This window comes from Bos indicus x Bos taurus, chromosome 14, assembly GCF_003369695.1.
Source record: "Bos indicus x Bos taurus breed Angus x Brahman F1 hybrid chromosome 14, Bos_hybrid_MaternalHap_v2.0, whole genome shotgun sequence".
NCBI classification, from domain to species: domain Eukaryota; kingdom Metazoa; phylum Chordata; class Mammalia; order Artiodactyla; family Bovidae; genus Bos; species Bos indicus x Bos taurus.
The window spans coordinates 32365999-32392316 of record NC_040089.1 but is presented as its reverse complement, the minus strand read 5'-3'; the positions used below and the strand labels follow the sequence as shown (position 1 = coordinate 32392316).

General features: G+C 38.7%; 1 protein-coding gene across 2 annotated transcripts in view; it reads right to left on the bottom strand.

Annotated features, from left to right (window-relative positions):
• Positions 1 to 26318, bottom strand: part of PREX2 (phosphatidylinositol-3,4,5-trisphosphate dependent Rac exchange factor 2) — a 302468-nt gene that overhangs the window by 179881 nt on the left and 96269 nt on the right. For both annotated transcript variants that reach the window (XM_027561133.1, XM_027561132.1), the window contains exons 7-12: positions 24356 to 24489; positions 21534 to 21637; positions 20064 to 20213; positions 14378 to 14522; positions 9386 to 9486; positions 1812 to 1915 (exon numbers count right to left, since the gene is read on the bottom strand). In XM_027561133.1, coding sequence (XP_027416934.1) covers positions 1812 to 1915; positions 9386 to 9486; positions 14378 to 14522; positions 20064 to 20213; positions 21534 to 21637; positions 24356 to 24489 — 738 coding nt within the window. The remainder of the gene's footprint in view (positions 1 to 1811; positions 1916 to 9385; positions 9487 to 14377; positions 14523 to 20063; positions 20214 to 21533; positions 21638 to 24355; positions 24490 to 26318) is intronic.

The following is a 26318-nucleotide window of genomic DNA, read 5'->3' as shown; positions in this document are numbered from 1 at the left end:
TGAACCATGAACTTCCAGATGTTCAAGCTGGTTTTAGAAAAGGCAGAGGAACCAGAGATCAAATTGCCAGCATTCACTGGATCATGGAAAATGGAAGAGAGTTCCAGAAAACATCTATTTCTGCTTTATTGACTATGCCAAAGCCTTTGACTGTGTGGATCACAATAAACTGGAAAATTCTGAAAGAGATGGGAATACCAGAACACCTGACTGGCCTCTTGAGAAATCTGTATGCAGGTCAGGAAGCAACAGTTACAACTGGACATGGAACAACAGACTGGTTCCAACTAGGAAAAGGAATACGTCAAGGCTGTATATTGTCACCCTGCTTATTTAATTTGTATGCAGAGTACATCATGAGAAACGCTGGACTGGAAGAAGCACAAGCTGGAATCAAGATTGCCGGGAGAAATATCAATAACCTCAGATATGCAGATGACACCACCCTTATAGCAGAAAGTGAAGGAGAACTAAAGAGCCTCTTGATCAAAGTGAAAAAGTGAAAGAGGAGAGTGAAAAAGCTGGCTTAAAGCTCAACATTCAGAAAACGAAGATCATGGCATCCGGTCCCATCACTTCTTGGCAATTAGATGGGGAAACAGTGGAAACAGTGTGAGACTTTATTTTTCTGGGCTCCAAAATCACTGCAGATGGTGATTGCAGCCATGAAATTCAAAGACACTTACTCCTTGGAAGGAAAGTTATGACCAACCTAGACAGCATATTAAAAAGCAGAGACATTCCTTTGTCAACAAAGGTCCATCTAGTCAAGGTTATGGTTTTTCCAGTAGTCATGTATGGATGTGAAAGTTGGACTATAAAGAAAGCTGAGTGCAGAAGAACTGATGCTTCTGAACTCTGGTGTTGGAGAAAACTCTTGAAAGTCCCTTGGACTGCAGGGAGATCCAACCAGTCCATCCTAAAGGAGATCGACTGATCTGGGTGTTCACTGGAAGGACTGATGTTGAAGCTGAAACTCCAATACTTTGGCCACCTGATGTGAAGAGCTGACTCATTGGAAAAGACCCTGATGCTGGGAAAGATTGAAGGCAGGAGGAGAAGGGGACAATAGAGGATGAGATGGTTGAATGGCATCACCAACTCAATGGACATGAGTTTGGGTGGACTCCGGGAGTTGGTGATGGACAGGGAGGCCTGGCATGCTGCAGTTCATCGGGTCGCAAAGTGTCAGACACAACTGAGCGACTAAACTGAACTAAATACATATATACATGTATATACATATAGGTATTTGTATATACATACACACACACATAAGTATACATATATACATTCATGTGTGTGTACATATATATACATATGACATATATACATACATGTGACAAATATCTTAAAAATTATTTTTCCTAAAATATAAAATTTCAACATATAATGCAAACAGATGATTTATAAATCTATGCAATGACCCACCATACTACTTGATCATTATATGTCAATATAGAGTTTCCCAAGTGTACAAAGAAAAATGATATTTCATGAATTTTATAATTTGTATTTTTGTTAAATGTATTCAAGTATCATGACCACTTGTTGCTACATGTAAAATAGTTTTCAATGGATATAATCTTCAAGTGATGCAACTGCATTAGAAGAAGATAAGAGAAAAAAACAATAGGATTTAACATTACAATTCTTATAATGGCAAGAAAACACCAAGAGGCTTGTTTCCATATGTCACATAAAAACTTCCTATACCAGAAGAATTTTGGTCTCCCTACAAAATTTTATCTTGCTTCAGTAGGACAACATGAATTCTTCCATTGATTAAAGGTTGTGGGAGAGGCTATTACCTTTGAAATAACATCCTGCATCTCATTTCTTGGATAAAAGGTTCCATCATCATAACGAAATCTATATAGCATCTGTTCTGGTTTGAACTGATGTTTATCTGTAACTAAGAATATAAGAACAGCATATTAAAATCCTGACAATCTAAAAAGTAGAAGATAAAAACATATTTGTAAAACACATTCCCAAATACCAAAAGTTTTTAGTTTTACCAAAAGCTTTTGTTTCCCTAACATAGTAATGCTAATCCAGTATTTCGACAGTAAGATTAATGATAAGATTTTGTGATATAGTTACGATTTCCACAGAAGGACTGAAGAACTAAACTGAGGTTAGCAACATTCAGCTAGCATAGTATATGTAACAGATACATACACCATATATACTATACATATTAGCATAGTCTATATATATACTTTAATAAATGAGTATGTATTTTCTATTTCTTCACAATGCTCAAAGTCAAGCAGAAAGTGCCCTTCAAATAGCAGATACTCCAGTTAGTGAGTCATAATTTGATTCTCAGCCCCAGAAGTGAGTTTTAGCATTTATCTGTCTTATCTTATAGCAATCAAGCCAAGACCACACATACATGGATCTTAACCATTTATCCTGTGTTTAAATCTCCAGAGTACATTAGATAAATTCAATACGTAACTGATAACAAACTTTTAACAGTTTTCTTACATTACAAATGCTTTTCTTTTACATTGTTTAATTTTTTTTTCTTAAATGGAAAGTGAGAGTGGTCACCCTTCACTTTCATTCTTAGGATGATTTTCATATTTATAAAGACTCCTTCTAAACTTTCAAGTTTTATTTTTTCCAGAAGTATTTTATAGGTAGTCTAATAAAAAAATAATTGTTTTAGAAAGGAAAAACCTCAAATTAAATCTCAAAGAGTTTACATTTAAATGTTTCTTTACAGGGAATGCAACATTTGCAGAAAAGATGATTTATTGCAATGGGTTCTATTTTCATGATTAGATAGAAGACTTTGACCTTTACTTTTTGCTAAAAAAGTTGAAGAGAGAGAAAAACCTGTCAGGATTAATTCTAATAAACCATTTTAGGTGAATCCATAGGAAAAACAAGAGACTTGTAACACACACACACACACACACGTATACAAAGTTTCAGCTATTTCACCCTAACCTATCCAAACCAAATGAATGACTTAATAGCCATAAAACTGAGATATGACTGCTGCCAAAAAGACAACATCACCTTTTGGCATCTCTTTTTCTAGGTTAAGTCAAAAAGAAAAACATATGTGAAAGAAAAATAAAATCAAAAGAAATATTTTGAAATCCTACAACATGTTTCAGAACGTTATTTATTTCTCCTACAGAATCTACCTATTAATAATTCTCATTTTTATCCCTTAAGAGTCATTGAAATAAATGATTATATTGATATTCCAAAATTCAAGGAAACTTGGGTCCAAAGGTCTCCTGCCACAATAAAGGAAGTGGTGGGTCAACCTATTAAAAAATGGAGTCCTTCACTGTAAGGTAAACTCTTGTGATTTTGATCATAATTCTTGGGTTAATCTGTAACTTGTAGCTGTTCCCTTAGAAAAATAGTGAATAGTTCTGCACTGAAATTTATTCCCCCCAACTTCCTGAGGAGGGAATGGCTTTATTAGCTGATGAGGAAGGTTGCTTAATACCATCTTTTAAACAACTATGCAACACTGGGCATTACCGGGAATGTACTGGCAAATGTTTAACAGCTGTCTATCTGGTGACGAGGCAGAAGGAACACTGATGTGTATAATTTGCCAATATCCATGGTACCAAAAATTCCCACACTGGCCAATTTCAAGCTCCCCAAATAAAGTCACTAAACACAGAATTAGACATGCAGTGACACATGATTATTTAGTATTCCCACCATAAAAAAATAGTAGATACAAATAATACCAAGTCCATAAACAATAAAATGTAGTAAAAGAATTAGGAAGTGATGAGATTTAAGAATATATTAAATTTATAATATATGTACTTATATATTTATGTCATTTCATTTTAATAATAGCTGTGCTTAACAATCAGCTTGCAATTTTTAAAAAAACATTTAATCATCTGCTCTCTAGAGCTTATACCAGCCAACTTCAGCACACCACTGGCTATAATGAATGAGCCCTCAGAATTCTCACATAAGCATTTTTAATGCAAATAATAGAGCCAGATAAGAAGAACATTATCAACCTACCACAGAGAAAGTATATGCTGTCCCAACCCAAGAATTCCCAGTATAGCAAGGCTCAGCCTCTGATGAAGTTCCCAGCAATATTTGCAACGTGAATAATAGCAATAATAGTCGACTTTTTTTTCTTTTTTGCTGGTTCCTTTTAAAACAGATGACTCATTCAATTTTATTTTAGGAATTCTATTTTCACTAAAATGCAGCTGAAATCACATACTAATGAAACTAGCCTGTCTGGTTCTTATTTCTTCATCCTAATAAAATTATTAATGTGAAATTGCATAATGTGTTCTCTAACCATACTTTGGGAGAACCTCTATTAGTTAATTGTGAACACTTAAAAAAAAAAACAACATTATTTCCAGTGACAAAAGTTCTAACATGTGAAATCTGACACTACAGCTGATCAGATAGTAGTAACAGTAATAACACAGGTCATCAAAATCAAACAATATTCATGGAGTGTACTCAGTGCTAGATTTCTCAGGGGAAAAAAAAGAGTTAATCATATAATAAATATTTCAATTCTTTTAAGTTAAATAAAGCGTTCTTGTGTTTGAAATTTCAAAATAAATTTTAATTCAGAACTTACCTACTACTTTCTTTTCAAAATTGTATTCCTATTGGAGACAATACTGAGCCTGGGGAGAGTTGATTAGGACTGAAATTATGATATCCATTCAAAAAAAGGTTTATGTTGTTGATTTTTTTCTCTTTCTAGAAGGAGGTAGTTAAAAATATTTTGATACTTATATTACTAAAATGAATAAGGGTGGTTCCCTCTGTGATTCCTTCCAGATCTTTTAGCAGTCCTGAACTGGTCAGACTCTAGATAACTATGTTCATGAAGATATTGAATAAGTATCATTCCACATCAACTTTGTACCAACTTAAAAGTGACTTTAATATGTTTGCCTAGCTATTAATGTATTCAGGGAAAGTAATAACAGTTTTGTTAATTGTAAAGTCCACCCATAACAGTCATGTCTGGTGGCTCAGATGATAAAGAATCTGTCTGCAGTGCAAGAGACCAAGGTTCGATCCGTGGGTCAGGAAGATCCCCTGGAGAAGGGAATGGATACCCACTAGAGTATTCTTGCCTAGAGAATCCCACAGACTGAGGAGCCCGGCAGACTACAGTTCATGGGGTCGCAAAGAGTTGGACACAACTGAGTGACTAACACTTTCACTTTCTTCTGTTTTTAGAACTCAATTCACTAAACAAACAAGCAACTCTTCCTCATACAATTTCTGGGTCATCTATGTTGAAATAAAGCAAGAGAGGATAGTTGACTTGAAAATAATCTCACAGCTCCTTTGAAAGGACAACCTCTTTCCATGCCCTGACCTTTCCAGCATTGGAAATAAAGCTTCTCCAATATTCTGTTATCTGTCACAAGGTATCTCATAGTCAAAAAAGAAAATACTGTAGCAAACGAAGTAGCTCTTTCTAAAATATAGTTAACTCATCACACAGAAGTATAGAAAGTTACATATCCATAATTTTTTAAACAATTTAAATAGCAGCATCCATTGTTGACAGATAGCTTTAAGACTATTCTTTTTATGTGTTATTTCTAATTCATAAAGGATTAAAGTGACTCAGATTAGCAGCAGGAGTCACAATAACCTCAACTGAAAATAAAAGTGTTAAAAGTGATTTCTGTGACTACTGTTTGCAGATATCATTGTAAAACATTAACACATGTATTATGATTATTCTAGCTTTCATATATTCATTGATTTTATATTGACCTAGGAGCTAAGCCTCAGGGGCAGAAATTAAGTAACTGACTACCAAATTGCGTTAGCTTCTGTTTTTCCTGCATATGCAACTACAGGACGTTTTTAGGAGTCTTTTACAGTCAAGTGAGTGAGTGAGTGAAAGTTGATCACTCGTGTCTGACTCTTTGAGAGAGTCAGTCCATGGAATTCTCCAGGCCAGAATACTGGGGTGGGTATCCAAGGGATTTTCCCAACCCAGGGATCAAACCCAGGTCTTCTACATTGCAGGTAGACTCTTTACCAGCTGAGCCACCAGGGAAGCAATCACATATCTGAGTTGTGTCCACAGGTATGTGCACAAAAATGATATACAATGGGAAATGTACAAACCTATTTAAAACAAACAAAAAACCACCGTTCCTCCAAGGTGACATTTAGGAACACTGGATTGAAGATGGTCAAGGCTATATCAGGCACCAAAACCCTATACACAGCCGAATGCCACAACCTCATCCTTCACTATTAACTAAATTTTATGTAAGTAAAAAATTAGCTTCTATAATGTGAGCCTCCTATAATGTGTTGGGAAGGTTTACTTACTACAGCAGCTAGTGCTAACCAATACAGCTTTCCTTCTCAAAAGTCCCTGCAAAAAATTAGTTCTCCTAACCTAGTAGATTTCTGTCTTCTCTGAAAGGAGATATATCAAAGCTGGATTTCATAATGAACAAAGTAAAAAGATGGGCTTAAAACCATCAGACCATAGAAAAAATATCCCTGATTCATGTACACATACCTTCAAGTACCTAGCATAATATCTCCCATGTAGAAAGAAGGAAAGAATCAGTAAGGAATAACTGATCAGTAAGGAATAATGGAATAAACAAAGTGTCCATAAACAGATTTTGCCTTCCTTGTTCTATGGGTAATGCATAGTCCCTGGAATTATACAGTCTGGAATGGGAAAAGAATAATCATTTCTGACAGTTAATGATTATACACAAAACTGCTATATGTGCCACCTCCTTTATCTTCAATAAAATATAGGATAAAACAAATACATTCAATCCTTGTCCCAATATATACCTGAAGGTGGGGTTAGAAGGGAAAGTCAAACACAAACAGGAAAGCCATCTAGCTCAGTATCTTTTCACTTTAACTTATAAGATATTGGATGATGCTTTTAGCACACTGAATGCTAAATGGAGTTTTAATGACATTAATGGACCAAGTACAAAATCATATACAACTTCTCAGTATTATCTGTTTGTTCAAAATATAGCCATTCATTTATTCACTCACTCAGGAAATAATAATGAGGCACCTATATGTTCTGGGCATTGTAGGCATTTGCTATACATTAACACACAAGGCTCCTGTTCTCATGGTGCTTCTATTTTGACTGAGATCTAGCGTAGGGATGGGAGATAGAGAGAAGTATTAAACAAAGAAATAAATGAAACAACATGACAATTTCAGAGAGTGATAAGGAGTCCATGAAAAAAATAGCAAAAATTTAAAAGAAGTTTATTGAAATAATGCGGACTGGGTAGGATTCTAAAAGGCAGAGTGTCATGGAAGATGAGACCCAATACATCCGCATCTGTCAATTCATTCACTGTTGTTTCTCCAGGACCTAGAAAGGTCCCTGACATTTATTAGGGATTACTAAGCAACTGCTGATTGAGAATAGCAAGAGCAAATATCCTACATGAAAAGTCATCTTGGAGTGTTCAAAGAAGAGACAGAAGGTCAGGGTGGCCGCCACGTAAAGAGTTAGGTACAGACAACTCAGAGAGGAAGTCAGGGGCTCTATCATGTAGGGCTATGTGCAAGAGCCTTGGTAAGAGATTTACATAAAAAATCTGGACTTGTCTTTAAGTTTAATGGGAAGCCAGTAGATGACTGTAAGCAAGAGAACACCTAGATCTTATAAATGTTTTAAAAGGTCTCTTCAGCTGTTTCCTGCAGAGTATTCTACAGGGGTGGAGGACGAACACTGAAACAAGGACAAAGAAGGTGGTGACTGGGAAGAAGGTGGGGATCCTGGGACAGCAGTAGTCTGATTAGTGACCTGTGTGTTAGTAGGGCTCACAGGACTTCATGGCATGAGGAAGGAACAGGAATGCTAGATGATTCCTATCTGGGTAGATGGGGACATTATACTGGCAACATCTACTGTGCTGGGGGGAAATTTGGAGAATCTAGTTTATTTGCATCTCACTCTAATTTAGGGAAAAAGACAAACATCAAAACTCCATAGCCAAATATCCGTATTTAGTCCCAGTTCCTTGTCTTTTTCTCTTCTTGCACATTTTGCACGAGAAATTCCTCAAGCTTTTATTCTTAGTTCAATGATCATTGCTTTGTTGTTTTTTTTTTTTTTTAGGTGTTTCTTATTGACATGCTGAGAACCTGATGCTCTCTTGAAATGATTCACAAACATGACCTCACTGTCCCTCTACCTCAAGAGTTACATCCACAGGTTTTCAACCTCCTGCTGGGCCCTCACCTGCAGGAGGAGGGTCCCCAGTCCTTCATCTTCTCCCCCCTGGTCCTCCTCTTTAACTATCTCTGTCATCCAGACAGAAAGCACAGAAAATCTGATCTCACCGCTCATTCTTCATGGGCTCCCCTGGTGTCTCAGATGGTAAAGAATCTGCCTGCAGTGCAGGAGACCCAGGTTTGGTACCTGGGGCGGGAAGATCCCCCGGAGAAGGAAATGTTAACCCACTCCAGTATTCTTGCCTGGAGGAGCCCAATGGACAGAGGAGCCTGGTGGGCTACACTCCATGGAGTCACAAAGAGTAGAACACGACTGAGTGACTAATACTACCTCACTCTGCATCTCCCAAGTCTAAAGAGGTATCACATATGCTCTCAGCTTCTAATGGACCCCTTTCTTCATGCCTGTGCACAGGGCCCTGGTCTTTCTTTCTCCCGAGGAAGGAAGGATCCCTGTGGGCAGGATCTCCTTTAATCTCTAACTCTCCACTCCTCAGTTAACTCGGAAACCAAACTTTGGTCACTCCTCTGGTTCCAGGTGCCCATCAGCTCCTCACTTCCTTCAAAAGCAGTCCCACACACCACAGTCAGCAACGTAAGAGCTGCTAAGTTAGGGTGTATGCCTTCCTTTCTCATCACAGCCCTCTCCCCAGTATATTCATCTGTGAAAGGCACTGGCCTGCATTGTGACATTGTGCTAGTTCTGAAGAGGCCACCATGAACTTCACACTCCCCTGTCTGAGAGCTATTACTTCTTCAGGGTAGAATGTCCTTCTGTCCTTGTCAGAGTTCCATTTACTCTACAATGCCCAGTGCTAAGGCCACCTCACTCACGAAGCATCCCAAATACTCTAGTTAGAACTCACCATTAAGGAACTTGTCTCAATCCTACATCATTCTTAACTGGAATTTAAGTCTTGCCTGTGTTGGAATTGTTCAAGTTAACAAATATATCAGCATAAGCCTATATTCCCTGAAACAATATTCTATACACATGAGACACTCTAGGATGTTGGAAAAAAACATAACCATCCTATAATGTGGAGAAGTATTATAAACTAAACCAATCAATGCAACAAAGGCAAATGTAACTTGTGGAAAAATAAATTAAATAGGTGATTGATAAAATAATTACCATGATGGATGATTCCATTTTCCAATAATGCTTGTCCCAAGTGCACACCTTCCTCAGGCCTGTGAATCTCTCCAATTTCCAACAGCCATGACACAAATTCACTGCAACCGAAATCCAATGAAGAAGTTAAATCATTATGTTTTTCCCCAGGAAGTCTATCTGTACCATGCATTTATCAAGCAGCTATGAAAGGAATATTCCTCAAAATATAAAGGAATGCTTGTAGTGAATCTTACATACATTTTTTCATATATGTAAGGCCCATATATATTTACATTGGACTCTATTCTAGAAAACTCATGTCCATACATTCAGACTTACCTAAACTCTATTTAATAACTATTCAACTTACCTAGACCTTTAGTAAACACAAAGGGAGAATTCTAGAGTATCTTTATTACATATATAAAAGCAAATTTGGGACTAGAGAGATACAACAGATTTTAACTAAACAGCAGAATTAGATAGAATAACAGTGACTTAAAATAAGAGATAAACTGTCTTGAATGTAGCTTTTCAGGCACAGAGAACCAATAGGTTTGAAACTCCAAGAGGGCATACAAAATAATTCTATTATGCATGCTCTATATGATAGAATTCTAAAAAGCTTCTTCCACCCACCTCCCTCCCATTATGGCAAAACCAATACAATATTGTAAAGTAATTAACCTCCAATTAAAATAAATAAATTTATATTTAAACAATTTTTAAATAAAAAAATCAGCTGAAACATTAAAAAAAAAAGAATTCCATCCCTTGGTTTGTCAATTAAATTCTAATCTAGGTAGCTCTGTGAATGGACTGGTATATGTAATTAAAATCCCAAGTCAGTTGACCTTAAAATATGGAAGCTATCCAAGTGGGCCTGACTTGAGCAGCTGACCCCTTTGAAGCACAGAGTTTTCTCAGGCTGGTGGCACAAGAGCAAGTGAGAACAAGTAAAAGCACAGGAAAGATCCAATGTGCCACTGCTGATTTTCAAGCTAGAAGGGGTCATATATCAAAGAATATAGACAACTTCCAATGGCCAGCATGGAAACGGGTGCCTCATTCTTACAACCACAAAGGATGAAATTTTGCCCACAACCTGAATGTGCTGGAAAATGAAGTCTTCCTCCAAGATTCAAGATAAGAGCCCAGCCCCTGCCCTGCCAACACCTTGACTTTGCCCTTGTGAGACCCTGAGCACAGGACCTGCTCTAACTCACCTGGACTTCTGACCTACAGAAATACAAGTGAATACCTACCTGTGTATCATTTTAAGTGACTAAGTATATGACAATTTGTTTTGCAGCAATAGACAATTGTGTGTCTATTGTGTGTGTTAGTCGCTCAGTCATGTCCAACTCTATGCAACCCCATCCACAGACTGGAGCTTGCCAGGCTCCTCTGTCCATCAGATTCTCCAAGCGAGAATACTGGAGTGGGTTGTCATTCGGTTCTCCAGGGGATCCTCCTGATGCAGGGATCGAACTTGGGTCTCCTGCATTGAAGCCAGATTCTTTTACCATCTGAGCCACCAAGGAAGCCCCCCAGTAGACAAATGTTAAACACTAAAAGACACAGAAAAGTCTGACTACCTTGTTTTCAAATTTTAAAATAACTTGGAAAATTCATCACTATATCTAAACTGCCATCCATAAGGAGCCCTCCAGTACAAAACCATCCATCATAACTGTCTACCATGCACATCTTCTGTGGTTGGGAAAGGCCACTGAGAATTAATAGCTTACATCACTCACTATTTTGGGAGGGGGTGGGGAGCCCCAGTGTTTTGTAACACTTAGGAGACCCTCATCTCAGTACTGGTATTTTTTTTTAAAGGCCTGTGATATCATTAAGAGAACACAATACAGAAACATTTTACAATAAAATATTTTATCATGCTCATGTTTAAAAGCTAATGCTTAAACGCTTATGTTAACTAATGAATATATTTCAGAACAATTTTATTTTTGCACAGAGGCCAGAGAAGCAAAGCAACGGAAAGTGTCAGGGAATTACTTTTCCATTTATTTCAAAACTAAAAGCAACACATATGGGAAAGTCAAATAACCAAGGGATATGGAAATTCAAACATAAATGTCTAGTCCACAATGCACATTTTAAGGCAAAAGAAGCTAGTAAAGGTCTTTGTATATTTCCATTAAAGAAGAACCATCCAAAAGAAAAGCAACATAGAATCTGGTATAGTGGTAACATCACGCACTTTGCAATAAGACAGCCTGGATTCAAACACTGTTTCTGCCTCTACTAGCTGTGTGATGTTGGGTGAGTAAATTTAATTCTCTAGGTCTCAGGTTTTTTTTCCTCAATGACATGGAATTAATAAGAATATCAACCCCATAGAGTTGCCTGGGATTAAAGGAGCTGACAAATGTCAGGAACTCGACACTGGGCCTAGCACATAGTAAGTGATTATTCAATGTCAGCCATCCATAAGTGGGCTGAGATGGTTGGCACAGAGCTAAAATATAATTCCTCATTTTGATCTTAGCAGATTCCTGAATGTTTCCAAATAAAGTGAGGGAAAAAAGCATATTTTAAGTATTCCTATAAATTAGGAGTATGGGGAAAAAAAGAAAGGGTAGGGAAGAAAGTTAATGAGTGACTTTATTACGGAACCTAATATAGTACTAGAAAGATCCCATCAACACATGGCAAAGGGATCATGATTGGGTCAGAAACATCTCACCCTCAGGTCATAGTAATGTTGTTATGGAAAAGGCTACAATTAACATAGCAAATGTTTACTGAGTCTCCACTATGTCACCAGGGTTCTGGGCAACGCTTTGCAGATCACTGCAGTTAATGGGCACCACAGCCATAGGAGATGGTGTGGGTAAAGGCTTGATAGAACTCTTTGTCCTTCAAGGACAAATTGGAGCTTGGGTGAGCTTTCTAGCTCTGTCTCCCTAGAAACTGATGAGGGTTGAGTGTCAGTTGTATTACTAGGTGGCATTCTTACCTGGAAAACCTCACGTACAGAAGAGCCTGGAGGGCTACAGTCCATGGGGTCCCAAAGAACCCAACATGACTGAGCCACTAACACACTGCTTGTGGTCAAAATGGTTTCTGATGGTTAAATTACACACTTATAAACCCCTGGTGGGAAGCCACAGCTTAAAGTGACTCATCAAGTATTATTCTTGAAGTAAGGGGGTATGTATTACGGGAACCTTGGAGGTTACACCAATGAGGTTGTTCTGAGAAAGGGTGTCTTCTTTGCAACATGGAACTCTTAAGCCAAGGGGGGCTCATATCTGCTCTCTCCCCTTACCTGGGGGCACAGCCAACACCAGCAACTACAGCTTGCTGCCGTTGTGTGGCCTGCTGCAAGGACCACCCCCATTGAAGAGGGACACCCACTGCTCCCTGGCAAGCACAGGGTCTCCTGGCCTATATTCTTCTGATGAGGTTGGAGTTGGCATAGTCTATGGTGATTTTGTATGTTGGACTTTCCTGATGGCTCAAATGGTATAGAATCTGCCTGCAATGCAGGAGACCTGAGTTCAATCCCTGGGTCAGGAAGATCCCCTAGAGAAGGGAATGGCAGCCCACTCCAGTCTGTATAGCTAAGAAGACATTCTGAAACATAATTAACACTGTTGTCATTGCACATAAAAATTAACAGTAAATTCTAAGCATTCTCATCACTAGGGAAAATATTTTTTTTCTCTTTCTTTAATGTATATCTAAATGAGATAACTGATGCTCACTAAACTAATTATGGTAAACCTTTTACAATGTATGTAAGTCAAATCATTATGCTGTGTACCTTAAACTGACACAATTATAGCTCAATAAAACTGGAAGACAAGAAAAAAAAGAAGACATTTTGGTCAGTATCACAGGTAAGCAATACAATCATTTCTATTGTTATAGAGGAAAGAGAAATTTAACTCTTCCCCAGTCTCTCAACTGGGCTTCCCTGGAGGGGAAGAAACCACCTGCTAATGCAGGAGATTCAGGTTCAGTCTGTGGGTCAGAAGGATGCCCTACAGAAGGAAACGGCAACCCACTCCAGTATTCTTGCCTGGAGAATTCCATGGACAGAGGAGCCTGTCAGGCTACCTTCCGTGGAGTCACAAAAGAGTTGGACACTACTTAGTGACTAAACAACAACAAATCTCTCAACTAGCCAGTGGCAGGATCAGATCTGAGTGGGGACAGGTTTTGAACTACCTCTCCAGTCTACTTTTATAGCACTGACATTGTAAATTACTAGTTGTATGAACTTGAACATGTCAAACTCCCTGATCCCCCAGTTTCTTAATCTTTAAAAAAAAATAAAGGTTTTTAACTCTTAAGTATGTGTTTGAAGACTGGAAATAATGTACAGGAAGAAGCTGGCACAGAGCGTGTCCTAAGCAGAGCCGCCTGAAGGCAGTTACCCTGCCCTCTGGCTTAACCCAGCAGGGATTCCCACCTACAGCCGAGTAGCATCTGCAGAACCAGAGGCACAAGTTTGATCTCTGAGTGGAACAACCAAGTGACCTCCCTGCCTGTTCCTCTGTGCCTGGCCCCTCGCGTGACCCACTTTTTCAGACTCTTCATCAATACCCTTTCATCCTGAGCCCAGCTGTCTAAATTCTGAATTAATTGGGAGTTTAGACTGTGTGCCTTTCAGTCTAAGTGACTCTCAGGCCCCGCACCCATGTCCTTGCCAGACTCTGTGCCCTACAGGCAAACCCGCCTGCCTGCCTGCTTTTGCCTGATCCCAGCCTCTGCCATGCCCCTGAAACAGTTTATCAGAAATTACTAAAGTCATGGATGAATGGATGGATGGATGCCTTCAGTTTTCTGGGCAGGATTCCTGGCTCTATATGCACTCCCTCATCCCTTTATGGCCTACGAAATGTGAATAGTGAAGAAATATTCAAAAACATTTAGGAGAATATTTTTTAGGAAAAAATGAATAATTAAAGGAAAGTTAACACATGAGATCGTGAAAATCTGAAAGAAACACAGGAATCCAGACAACAACCCTACCTTCCCAGAAAGCATTTAGGGAACGTAGTCAGTTTTCTTTTTCTGTCTTTGATCAGATTTCCTTGTTTGCACATCATTTTATAAAGTTTCTCACCCTGTTCGGAGATCATTACCCAGGTGTCTTGCTCCATTCCTAATTTTAAACCTGTCAAAAATGAAAACACAGGACAGGTCACTGAAAAAGTCTCTTCATTTGTTCATGCATTCATAAAACAAAACATTCTTTGCATGTCTACCACGCGCTGGGATTTGTGGATACAAAGCTCGTGTGATAGGACTCTGGCTGTCAAGAAGTTCATATGGTACTAGGAAGACAGTCAAGGTGAGATGCCTGCAGCCAAAGGGCACCACCGTGCAGAGTGTGCCCCAGAGGCACGTGGTTTGGCTGGTGGAGGAAAAGGAGCTGTATGTCAGACTTCATGGACCCCTTTAGTAGGACTCATGCTTATGCTCAGCTGCTCAGTCATGTCTGACTCTTTGCAACCCCATGGACTGTAGCTCACCAGCTCCTCTGTCCATGGGATTCTCCAGACAAGAATACTGGAGTGTGTTGCCATTTCCTTCTCCAGGGGATCTTTCCAACCCACGGATCCAACCCAGGTCTCTGATATATCCTGCACTGGCAGGCAGGTTCTTTACCACTAGCACCACCTAGGAAGCCCTTTGAAGAATGAGATCAGCACAGCTAGACAGTGGCACTGGAGACAACCTTAGAGGAAAAACTGTGCTACGGGAGAGAAATGGTCACAGTACCTAACCACTATCTCAGGGAAGTTTCACGGATGGACCATGTTTGAATGCATGAATATGAACAGGATTTCCAGAGAGAGAACGTCTTCACAAAGGTCATCTGAAGGAAGAGGCAAACAGCCCTGGGTTTCAGGTGATAGGACAGTAATGGATGGATAGGTGGGCAGGGTCCTTGCTGACCAGCAGTCTCAGTGTATTTCGGGCCTTCAGAACTGGGGGAACATCTATGAATTGTAACCAGATGGAGGGGGAAGGCAGGGAAGTGCAAGGAAAGTTTTGATGCTTTGGAAACAAAGCTCAGAAGACAGTATAGGGAATAAACTAAAAGGAAGAGGGTTTAAAAAGAGAGAGGCAATTAGGAGGGATCCACTAAAGTTCAGGCAAGTTCAAATCTCTGTAAACAATAGCAGGTTATCAGGAGAAGAGGATAAAGTTGAGAAATATCTGGGAGGTGGTATTGTTGCTGCTGCTGCTGCTAAGTCACTTCAGTCATGTCTGACTCTGTGCGACCTCATAGATGGCAGCCCACCAGGCTCCCCCATCCCTGGGATTCTCCAGGCAAGAACACTGGAGTGGGTTGCCATTTCCTTTTCCAATGCATGAAAGTGAAAAGTGAAAGTGAAGTCGCTCAGTCATGTCTGACTCTTAGCGACCCCATGGGCTGCAGCCTACCAGGCTCCTCCGCCCATGGGATTTTCCAGGCCAGAGTACTGGAATGGGGTGCCATTGCCTTCTCCGGTGGTATTGTTAAGACGTAGCAATGGGTTAAATGTGGGTGTAGAGAGAAGAAATGAGGATGGCTTTCAGACAGTTGATGGGAGAACTGAATGGTGATGGGAACGCATCTTGGGCAAAGGGTTTCAGGTACAGAGAAATCCAGCACTGAGTAGCTTGAACTGGGATGTTCACATGAAGCCCAGGGGGCAACTGATTAAGTGAGCATGGAGCTCCAGAGAGACAACAAGACTGGACACAAAGACTGAGAACCTGGCAGTGAAGAGTGGAAGTTAATCTGATAGGGACAGGCAATGCAGGCCAGGAAATTTAGAGGCAACCATTGCCAAAGGTAAAATTCTGGCCACACTGACAATCAGTGGATGGGACTGATGAAGAAATGTGGCAGAAGAATTTCTGGATTTTTTTTTTTTTAGTCTTCTAACTACTAAGCTTCTTACTAAAATTTTATTTACAATAGAGAAGTCATTAACATTTGCCAGTAACAGTGAATAATCCATTACAAATAGAATAAGCAGACTTATATAAGTTAAAAAGCAGAGTTAAGAATAACATAGGTAGAGTTATAGACTGTGCTTTCTTTTTTGTTTTCTTCCTTTTTTTAGGTCTTGGATGTATTTATATGCATAGCCAGTTCAAAAAAAAGCTAAGGTTCAACTTGATGAAAAATTGACTCTATCTTTTAAAGGATTTGCTGTGTTCCTTGAATGGACTGTTAGATTCAACAAAACCCAAAGTGTCAGTTATGCATTCATGATCTTTGTTTTAAATTTTTTCTATCTGGTTCTTCACCTAAGATCAATCAAAGGAGTATTTTTAAATGTTTTAGAAATTCTTATAAAAATGTATACTATGACTAATTTAATCAAGGTAATAGAAATTTTTACATTCTTCAAGGGGAAATATCTAAAGATGGAAGGAAAAGCTCTTTATGTTCTAAAATTATATCATTAATGAGATATTTTATACCTAAATCTCTGGGGAAAGGAATAAACACTGTCACATTTCTCATCAATTATTTGGTAAAGAAAATAGTTAATTATGCAAACACTTCTATTTCCTGACTAATTACAGAAATGTGAATATGTGCAGGTAAACTTCACACACTGAATATCACCAGACCAAATACTGTTTGCAAATCTTGATAAAAATATGAAGCAAATTTGAGCTAGACCTCCTCATGTGAACAAGTTCCTTATGGAGTTACATGACATTGATTCAGTGACATTGTAACAACACTTAAAAGTTCATATGCATGCAAAATGCCTTATTTTATAATTAGGATACTAAAATATTTGACCAAGGAACTTTCAGTGTACTGTTAAATACAGAGGGACAATTGGTGTAGGTCTCCAAACACTGAATTATATTATTAAAGTGTGTTTCTTAAAGCAAAACTCTATGATTCTTTAGAAATCAGGAAGGATCAAGTGTGACCATATATTAATCCATATATGTAGAATCTAGAAAAACGGTATAGATGATCTTGTTTGCAAAGCAGAAACAGAGACACAGATGTAGAGAACAAACATATGGATACCCAGGGGGAAAGGTGGAGGTGGGATGAACTGGAGATTGGGATTGACATATATGCACTATTGATATGATGTATAAAATAGATAACTAATGAGAACCTACTGAATAGCTCAGGGAACTCTACTCAGCACTCTGTGGTGACCTACATGGGAAGGAAATCCAAAAATGAGCAGATACCTATACAGTATAGCTGATTCACTTTGTTGTACAAAAGAAATGAGCACAACATTCTAAAGCAACTATATTCCAGTAAAATTTTTTAAAAAGTAATAAAGTGCAAAGAAAACTGAACAAATTTTAAAGCAAGTAAAACTATTTGCTGTAAAGTGAATGTCGGTATGTCCCCAAATAGTGTCCCCAGTAGCTCAGCAGGTAAAGAATCATCCTGCAATGCAGGAGACAGAGAAGACACAGGTTCAATCCCTGAGCTGGGAAGATCCCCTGAAGGAGGAAATGGCAACCTACTCCACTATTCTTGCCTGAAAAATTCCATGGGGAGAGGAGCCTGGTGGGCTACAGTAAAAAAGGTCGCAAAGAGTCAGACACGACTGAACAACTAAGCATGCATGCTCCCAAAATTCACATGTTGAAACCTAGTTTCCAATGTAATGGCATTAGGAGGTTGACCTTTGGGGTAATTAGTTCATGAGGGTGGAATCCTCATGAATGAGATTAGTGCCCTTATTAAGGAGATCTAAGAGAGCTCTTTCATGCCTTCTGCTAGGTGAGGACAAAGAGAAAATGGTCATCTACGAACCAGGAAACAGCCCTCAACACCACCCTTCTGAACTGTGAGAAATAAACTTCTGTTGTTCATAAGCCACCCAGTGCTAGGTATTCTGTTTCAGCGGTCTCAATAGAACTAAGACACTGTTTAAAACACACTGCTAGCCACAGTCTAATTATTTTGCTAACTATATAAAGTTTTCTTTTATTTGATTTCCATAATGTGAAGTCAAGTGGGCCTTAGAAAGTATCACTACGAACAAAGCTAGTGGAGGTGATGGAATTCCAGTTGAGCTATTTCAAATCCTGAAAAATGATGCTGTGAAAGTGCTGCACTCAATATGCCAGCAAATTTGGAAAACTCAGCAGTGGCCACAGGACTGGAAAAGGTCAGTTTGCATTCCAATCCCAAAGAAAGGCAATGCCAAAGAATGCTCAAACTACCGCACAATTGCACTCATCTCACATGCTAGTAAAGTAATGCTCAAAATTCTCCAAGCCAGGCTTCAGCAATACATGAACTGTGAACTTCCTGGTGTTCAAGCTGGTTTTAGAAAAGGCAGAGGAACCAGAGATCAAATTGCCAACATCTGCTGGATCATGGAAAAAGCAAGAGAGTTCCAGAAAAACAGCTATTTCTGCTTTATTGACTATGCCAAAGCCTGTGACGGATCACAATAAACTGTGGAAAATTCTGAAAGAGATGGGAATACCAGACCATCTGACCTGCCTCTTGAGAAATCTGTATGCAGGTCAGGAAGCAACAGTTACAACTGGACATGGGACAACAGACTGGTTTCAAATAGGAAAAGGAGTACGTCAAGGCTGTATATTGTCACCCTGCTTATTTATCTTATATGCAGAGTACATCATGAGAAATGCTGGACTGGAAGAAACACAAGCTGGAATCAAGATTGCCAGGAGAAATATCAATAACCTCAGATATGCAGATGACACCACCCTTATGGCAGAAAGTGAAGAGGAACTCAAAAGCCTCTTGATGAAAGTGAAAGTGGAGAGTGAAAAAGTTGGCTGAAAGCTCAACATTCAGAAAACAAAGATCATGGCATGCGGTCCCATCACTCCATGGGAAATAAATGGAGAAACAGTGGAAACAGTGTCAGACTTTATTTTTCTGGTCTCCAAAATCACTGCAGATGGTGACTGCAGCCATGAAATTAAAAGACGCTTACTCCTTGGAAGGAAAGTTATGACCAACCTAGATAGCATATTCAAAAGCAGAGACATTACTTTGCCAACAAAGGTCCGTCTAGTCAAGGCTATGGTTTTTCCTGTGGTCATGTATAGATGTGAGAGTTGGACTGTGAAGAAGGCTGAGCGCCGAAGAATTGATGCTTTTGAACTGTGGTGTTGGAGAAGACTCTTGAGAGTTCCTTGGACTGCAAGGAGATCCAACCAGTCCATTCTGAAGGAGATCAGCTCTGGGATTTCTTTAGAGGGAATGATGTTCAAGCTGAAACTCCAGTACTTTGGCCACCTCATGCGAAAAGTTGATGATGCTGAAGCTGAAACTCCAGTACTTTGGCCACCTCATGCGAAGAGTTGACTCACTGGAAAAGACTCTGATGCTGGGAGGGATTGGGGGCAAGAGGAGAAGGGGACGACAGAGGATGAGATAGCTGGATGGCATCACTGACTCGATGGACGTGAGTCTGAGTGAACTCCGGGATTTGGTGATGGACAGGGAGGCCTGGTGTGCTACAATTCATGGGGTTGCAAAGAGTCGGACACGACTGAGCAACTGAACTGAACAACATTGGAAATATTCAAAACGTATTTTAGCATGGGCTAACATCACCTAGTTAATGTAAGTGAACATCAAACACCATCTACTTCCTCATAACTTTTGCCCATTTTCTGCTTTCTTGTTAAATTTGAATCTTCACAAAGTATTATAATGCTCAATCCATATACGCACCTTTCCGCCGTTCTCGTTCTTTCAAAATAGCTTCAAACCATTCATGTTTCTCTTCAGGTGTTTTTGCCATACACACAAACCATTTATTTTTGGCCGTGTTATGTATCTTCCATCCATTAACAACAATGTGTCCACTGCTATGGAAGTCAGCTGAAAATTAATAGGTAAAGTGAATCAACAAATGTAATATATATTAGAGCAACACAATCATTCATATCAAAAAAGTTCCAAAACCACTGAATTCTTCAAAATATCTTTATATGTGTGTATTGAAGAATATAAAATTTTTTAAAATAAAGAAAATTTTATACACTAAATGCAGTCAGATCTGAAAAATGGAACATCCCTAATTCACAACATTAACAGTTGAACTTTTTAAAAAATCTATTCGGTTTTAGGGGACCCCTGGTACCTCACATGGTAAAAAATCTGCCTGTAATGTGGGAGACCCAGGTTCAATCCCTGGGTCAGCAAGATCCCCTATCCATGGGGTTGCAAAGAGTCGGACACGATTGAGTGACTAACATTTCATTTCATTTTTCATTTCATTCAGTTTTAATGAACAGTTTAAGAATTTCCATCTTATTCAATTCAAATCTGACTACTGTACTGCAATCTATGGTTTGCCCAACACTGCACTACAGACCACATTTTCTAGAAGTCAAATATTCTTGGCCTCTGGCCAACTACACAAATAAACTAGTTGTCAAGAAAGAATACAAAGGATCTGGCACTACTTTTTGAATGGCTTTCCAAGCCTGTACCAATGAAAATTAATTCCAGGAGGTTCAATGCTTGCCTATGACAGCTCTTAAGCTGGATGTTTTAATAGCATCATGATCAAACTACTATATACGTTATGGACACAACTCCTAGTTTGCGACACTCCCAGCTACTTTTGTATCTCTGTGTTTGATGCTAGTGTTTAACATGGTTTGGGCTTCCCTGGTGGCTCAGCAGTAAAGAATTAACCTGCCAATGCAGGAGACATGGTTCGATCTCTGGGTCTCAGTATTCTTGCCTGGGAAATCTCATGGACAGAGCCTGTCAGGCAGTCCATGGAGTCACAGGAGTCGGACATGACTAGCAAAAGATGGAAGGCAAAAGGAGAAAGGGGCAGCAGAGGATGATATGGTTAGATAGCACCATCGACTCAACAGACATGAATCTGAGCTAACTCCAGGAGATAGTGGAAGACAGAGGAGCCTGGCACGCTTGCAGTCCATGGGATCGCAGAGTCAGACACAACTTAGCGACTGAACAACAACAAACGAACATGCTTCAAGTGAAGATAATTTTCCATTTTAAAAGAGTCCTCCTCTCTCTTATCTTCCCTTCCTCCTCCAACTGTTCTGCCTATCAAAGTATTTCTAAGCTCAAATTCACTGCAGATGAATTATTCAATTGAAAAGTCTGTCTTACAAGGGAGTTTATTATTGGCATTCCATTTTAAATTTACCAATCATTTACCTGTGCCATCATCCACATTCTCCACTTCCATCACCTCTGTATTGATCCGGCCACGAAAAAGGTACCGATGTCCATCAGTAGATGCTTTGCTATTTTTCAACCGTCTTACAAGAAGAAAATCACACACAAAAAACATGGTTACTAAACTTAAGGCAAAACCTTGTTAAAGCAAGATAATTTAAGCCATTCTTTGAGAAAGAGATTCTAGTTCCATCAACAATATCAAACATTAAGCTCTTGGTGATTTTTTACTTATGTCTTCAAATTCATAACAGTTCAGGTTGCTCTATGAGATGGTGCTAGACACGGAAGCCCTGAGCCAAGGACAACACGCAGGTGGGAGGGTGAATACATGCTTTTGCTCAATATATGAAATCAAAGATCCCCAATCAAACTCTGACAGACACTAAAAGTTGGTTATTCACAATTTCACTTGATTTCTCAATTTTCAGTAAGTAGCTGGTAATTTTTTCTCAATTCCTGGTAAATTTCAGTTAATACTTATGATCCTCTTCAAAGAGACTTGGACTGTACTGGAGGTTATTCAGCATTAACTAGCTCTAAAATATTTTCCCCATATTGTTGTTATATGATAACTGTACACTTGAAGAATAAGTCTCTCAAATATACCTATAATCCTTCATAAGGATCCTATTTATTTATAAAATAGTCTAAAACATTTCAAAATGTTGTGTATAGTACACTAGTACCAGCCTTTGATCTTAAAAACTGAGCAACACAAAAAAAAAAAAATCCAGGTTCAGATGAGCTTTTGTAATAATGAATTAGTCAGTTATGGATATATTTATACTTGAATCACTGAACACTCAGGGGAGATTGCTTTTAAAATATATTAAAGAGGAAAGATTTTAAGAAATAATTCAAGAAGATTAAGCAACATTTAGTCATCCAAGAGACTTCAATTGACCTGAACTATTTAATTTGACTTGTTGACAAAAGTATGCTAACAACTGAATATACTAAAATTATTAATATATGTTTCATAATATATACTGAAATTATTAATGTATCATGTTACATATACACACTAAGCAAAAGTTAAGTTGTCAAGTGCATTAATGTAGAGCTCCCTCCCCTTCTCTCCTCTGCATTCATATGTATTTGGTCCATGTTATACATATATTCGGAGAAGGCAATGGCACCCCACTCCAGTACTCTTGCCTGGAAAATCCCATGGACGGAGGAGCCTGGTAGGCTACAGTCCATGGGGTTGCTAAGAGTAGGACACGACTGAGCGACTTCACTTTCACTTTTCACTTTCATGCATTGGAGAAGGAAATGGCAACCCACTCCAGTGTTCTTGCCTGGAGAATCCCAGGGATGGGGGAGCCTGGTGGGCTGCCGTCTCTGGGGTCGCACAGAGTCGGACACGACTGAAGCGACTTAGTAGCAGCAGCAGCATACATACATTATGGTTATTTGCCAAGCAGCAGGATTTTGATTTTACAAAACTTTCCCTATTATTTAATTTATTTAACAGTTACAGCCATGAGACCATGAATAGTAACATCATTTGTACAGTTAATTTTGCAAAAGCTCTGACCTTGAGGGCAGTCATATATATAAGGATGGGAACAACTCTAATAAAAAAAAAGATCTGATTCTCAAACAGATGTCTTTAATAATCAAACCTAGATCAGTTCAGTTCAGTTCAGTCGCTCAGTCGGACCTAGATAGATGTGTCAATTTAGTGGGAGAATCCTTTCACAATGGGTATTATATTAAATCATCACATTGTACACTTTAAATATCTTATAACTTTGTCAATAATACTTGACTAAAGTTGGGGAAAAAATAATTGCACCTAAACAACTTGAATTACCTATTTTTTTTATTCATCCCTTTATCTTAAAGTGTTCCCCTTTTATTTTTGTCATCTTTCATGAGGCACACACATTTTATCACAATCTGCAATAAAAGTGGGCTTTGAATTAGAACTGAATGGGTCCAAAATTCATTTCTATAACTATTATTTATGGGAAAGTTACTTAACCTCTCTGTGAGAACCTTTTGTTCTCTACAAAACAATGATAGTGAAAATACCTATTTTATAAATTTATTGGGAATATTATATAATTAATTCATGTGATTCTGAGATTACGCCTGGCAGAGAATATGCATTTTTAAAATATTTTTCTTGGAGTATAGCTGTTTTACAATGTTGTGTTAGTTTCTACTGTACAACCAAGTGTGTCAATTAAATGTATACATAGATCCCCTCATTATGGATTTCCTTCCCATTTAGGTCACCACAGAGCATTGAGTAGAGTTCCCCATGCTAAACAGTCAGTTTCATTAGTTATTTATTTTATATTTATATCAATAAATATTAGTTATTTATTTTATACTTATATCAATAGTGTATATGTATCAATTCCAATTTCCCAATCCATCCCACCACCCCTTTCCCCTCTTGGTGTCCATATGACCTTTTAATTTTTAAAGAGCTTCATACAGGTAGAATTAATAGCCTGTTCTAGATTTTCCTGAAACCCACATCTACTAATCCCAATCTTGCTGCTAAACACAAAAAATTGAGAAGAGCATACTACAAGAAATAAATAGGTTCATTTTCACAGGTGGTAAAAAAGGAATTTTTTAAAAAGCTCATTAAGATAGAGAGACAATAATTTAATTATTTCCTGGCTCTAATCCGATCATGTTCTCTTTCTTGAAGTAGCAAGGAGAAAGGGCTGAGAATACATGGAAGTTTACTGATGAGGTCATGGGGGCACAGAGACAATGTTGAATCTGTGAAGTGGATAAACAGCTTTTAAAGTATTACCTGTCTACATTCTTACCTGTGTTTTCTTTTGCAATACACCAAAAGGTTGTCAAAAAGAAAAAATACCCGCTCTTGAATATTTCCAGAAGAAATTTTCAGTAAGACTCCACACATTAGCATTTCTGTACAGGTATCAGTAATGTTGGACCCCTAAATCAGGAAAAATGGAGAAAATAATGTCTGATTACTTAACAGAAACTTTCACGCAGTCTTTTTCCTCCTGTTTTTATTTAAAGATGCAATATACAAACAGGATAAAAATTCAAATAGTTTAAGTATTAATATACTGAGCTTAGGTGTCCTTCCCTCCCAGTCTCCTCCAGGTGAGTATCAGTAGGTACAGCTCCTCTTAAGAGATTCCATGTCTTCTTTAGTTATTTTACATATGTGTAAAATATGTAAAAAATTTTAAATATTTTACATATTTTTAAAATATTAAATATTTATAATATTTAAAATTTTTTTACATATTTTACACAGCATATATAATGAATGTTATCTTTGTTCTCTAAAAATAGGAGATCATTTCAAACTAACTCATGACATGAATGTTCCTAATATTCATTTTCCTCCTCCTCCTCTCCTTGGTCTGGGAAAAGAGCTCTATGAACAAATGGAAAGTACATGTAATTGTCCATTTTTAGCAGGTCTTAATTTATATAAAATTGTTCCTCCATATCCATGGGGGAATGGTTCCAAAACCCCCAAAGATACCAAAATCTGAGGATACTCAAGAGGCATAGATAAAATGGCATAGTATTTGCATATAATCTACACACCTCCCCCGTACATGTTAATCTCAAGATTGTTTCTAAAATCTAATACAATGTAAAGTGAAAGTGTTAGTCACTCAGACAGGTCAGACTCTGCAACCCTGTGGACTGTAGCCCACCAGGTTTCTCTGTCCATTGATTATCCAGGCAAGAATACTGGAGTGGACAGCCATTCCCTTCTCCAGGGGATCTTCCCCATTCAGGGATTGAATCCAAGTCATTGCAGGTAGATTCTTTACCATCTGAGCCACTAGGGGAGCCAATACAGTGTAAATGTTACATCAGTTCAGTCGCTCAGTGTCTGACTCTTTTTGACCCTATGGACTGCAGCAGCCAGCAGCCAGGCCTCCCTGTCCATCCCCAACACCCGGAGTTTATTCAAACTCATGTGCATTGAGTTGGTGATGCCATCCAACCATCTCATCCTCTGTCGTCCCCTTCTCCTCCACCTTCAATCTTTCCCAGCATCAGGGTCTTCGCATCAGGCGGCCAAAATGTCACGTAAATAGTCATAAATATAATGTAAATACTATCTAATAGTTGCTGGTGCAAGTTTTGTTTTATGAAACTTTCTGGAATTTTTTTTTCCCCAAATAGTTTCAATCTGAAGTTGGCTGAAATTCTGGATGCAGAACCCGGAATACAGAAGGCCAACTGTCCCAACTTCTAGGATGGAAAGGAAGACAAAAGAAGAAATAAAAGGAAAAAAATCTATTTAAAGAGAGCAACCATCCATAAAACCTTTCACCACAGTTATTAAAAGATGCACTGGCATGCTCATTCATTGAATAAACCCTTACTGAGTGCCCATGAAGGTCATATGATCAGCAACAAACGGATTCTTAACACAAGTGCTAATCATGGGAGGTTGAGAGGAGGAAGCACAAGAGAGAAGGAGCCTGGGCCCCTGAACCATCAACAAAGGGAAACTACCCACTGGGCAGAACCCACACATGAGTGTCATGTGAACTGACCAGAAATGTCTACTTTGAGCCATTGGGCTTCCCCAGTGTCTCAGTAATAAAGAATCTGCCTGTGATGTAGGAGCCACAGCAGACACTGGTTCAACCCCTGGGTCAGGAAGATCCCATGGTGGAGGACATGGCAACCCACTCCAGTATTACTGCCTGGAGAATGCCATGGACAGAGGAGCCCAGTGGGCTATAGTCCAAGAGGTCACAAAGAGCTGGACATGACTGAAGTGAT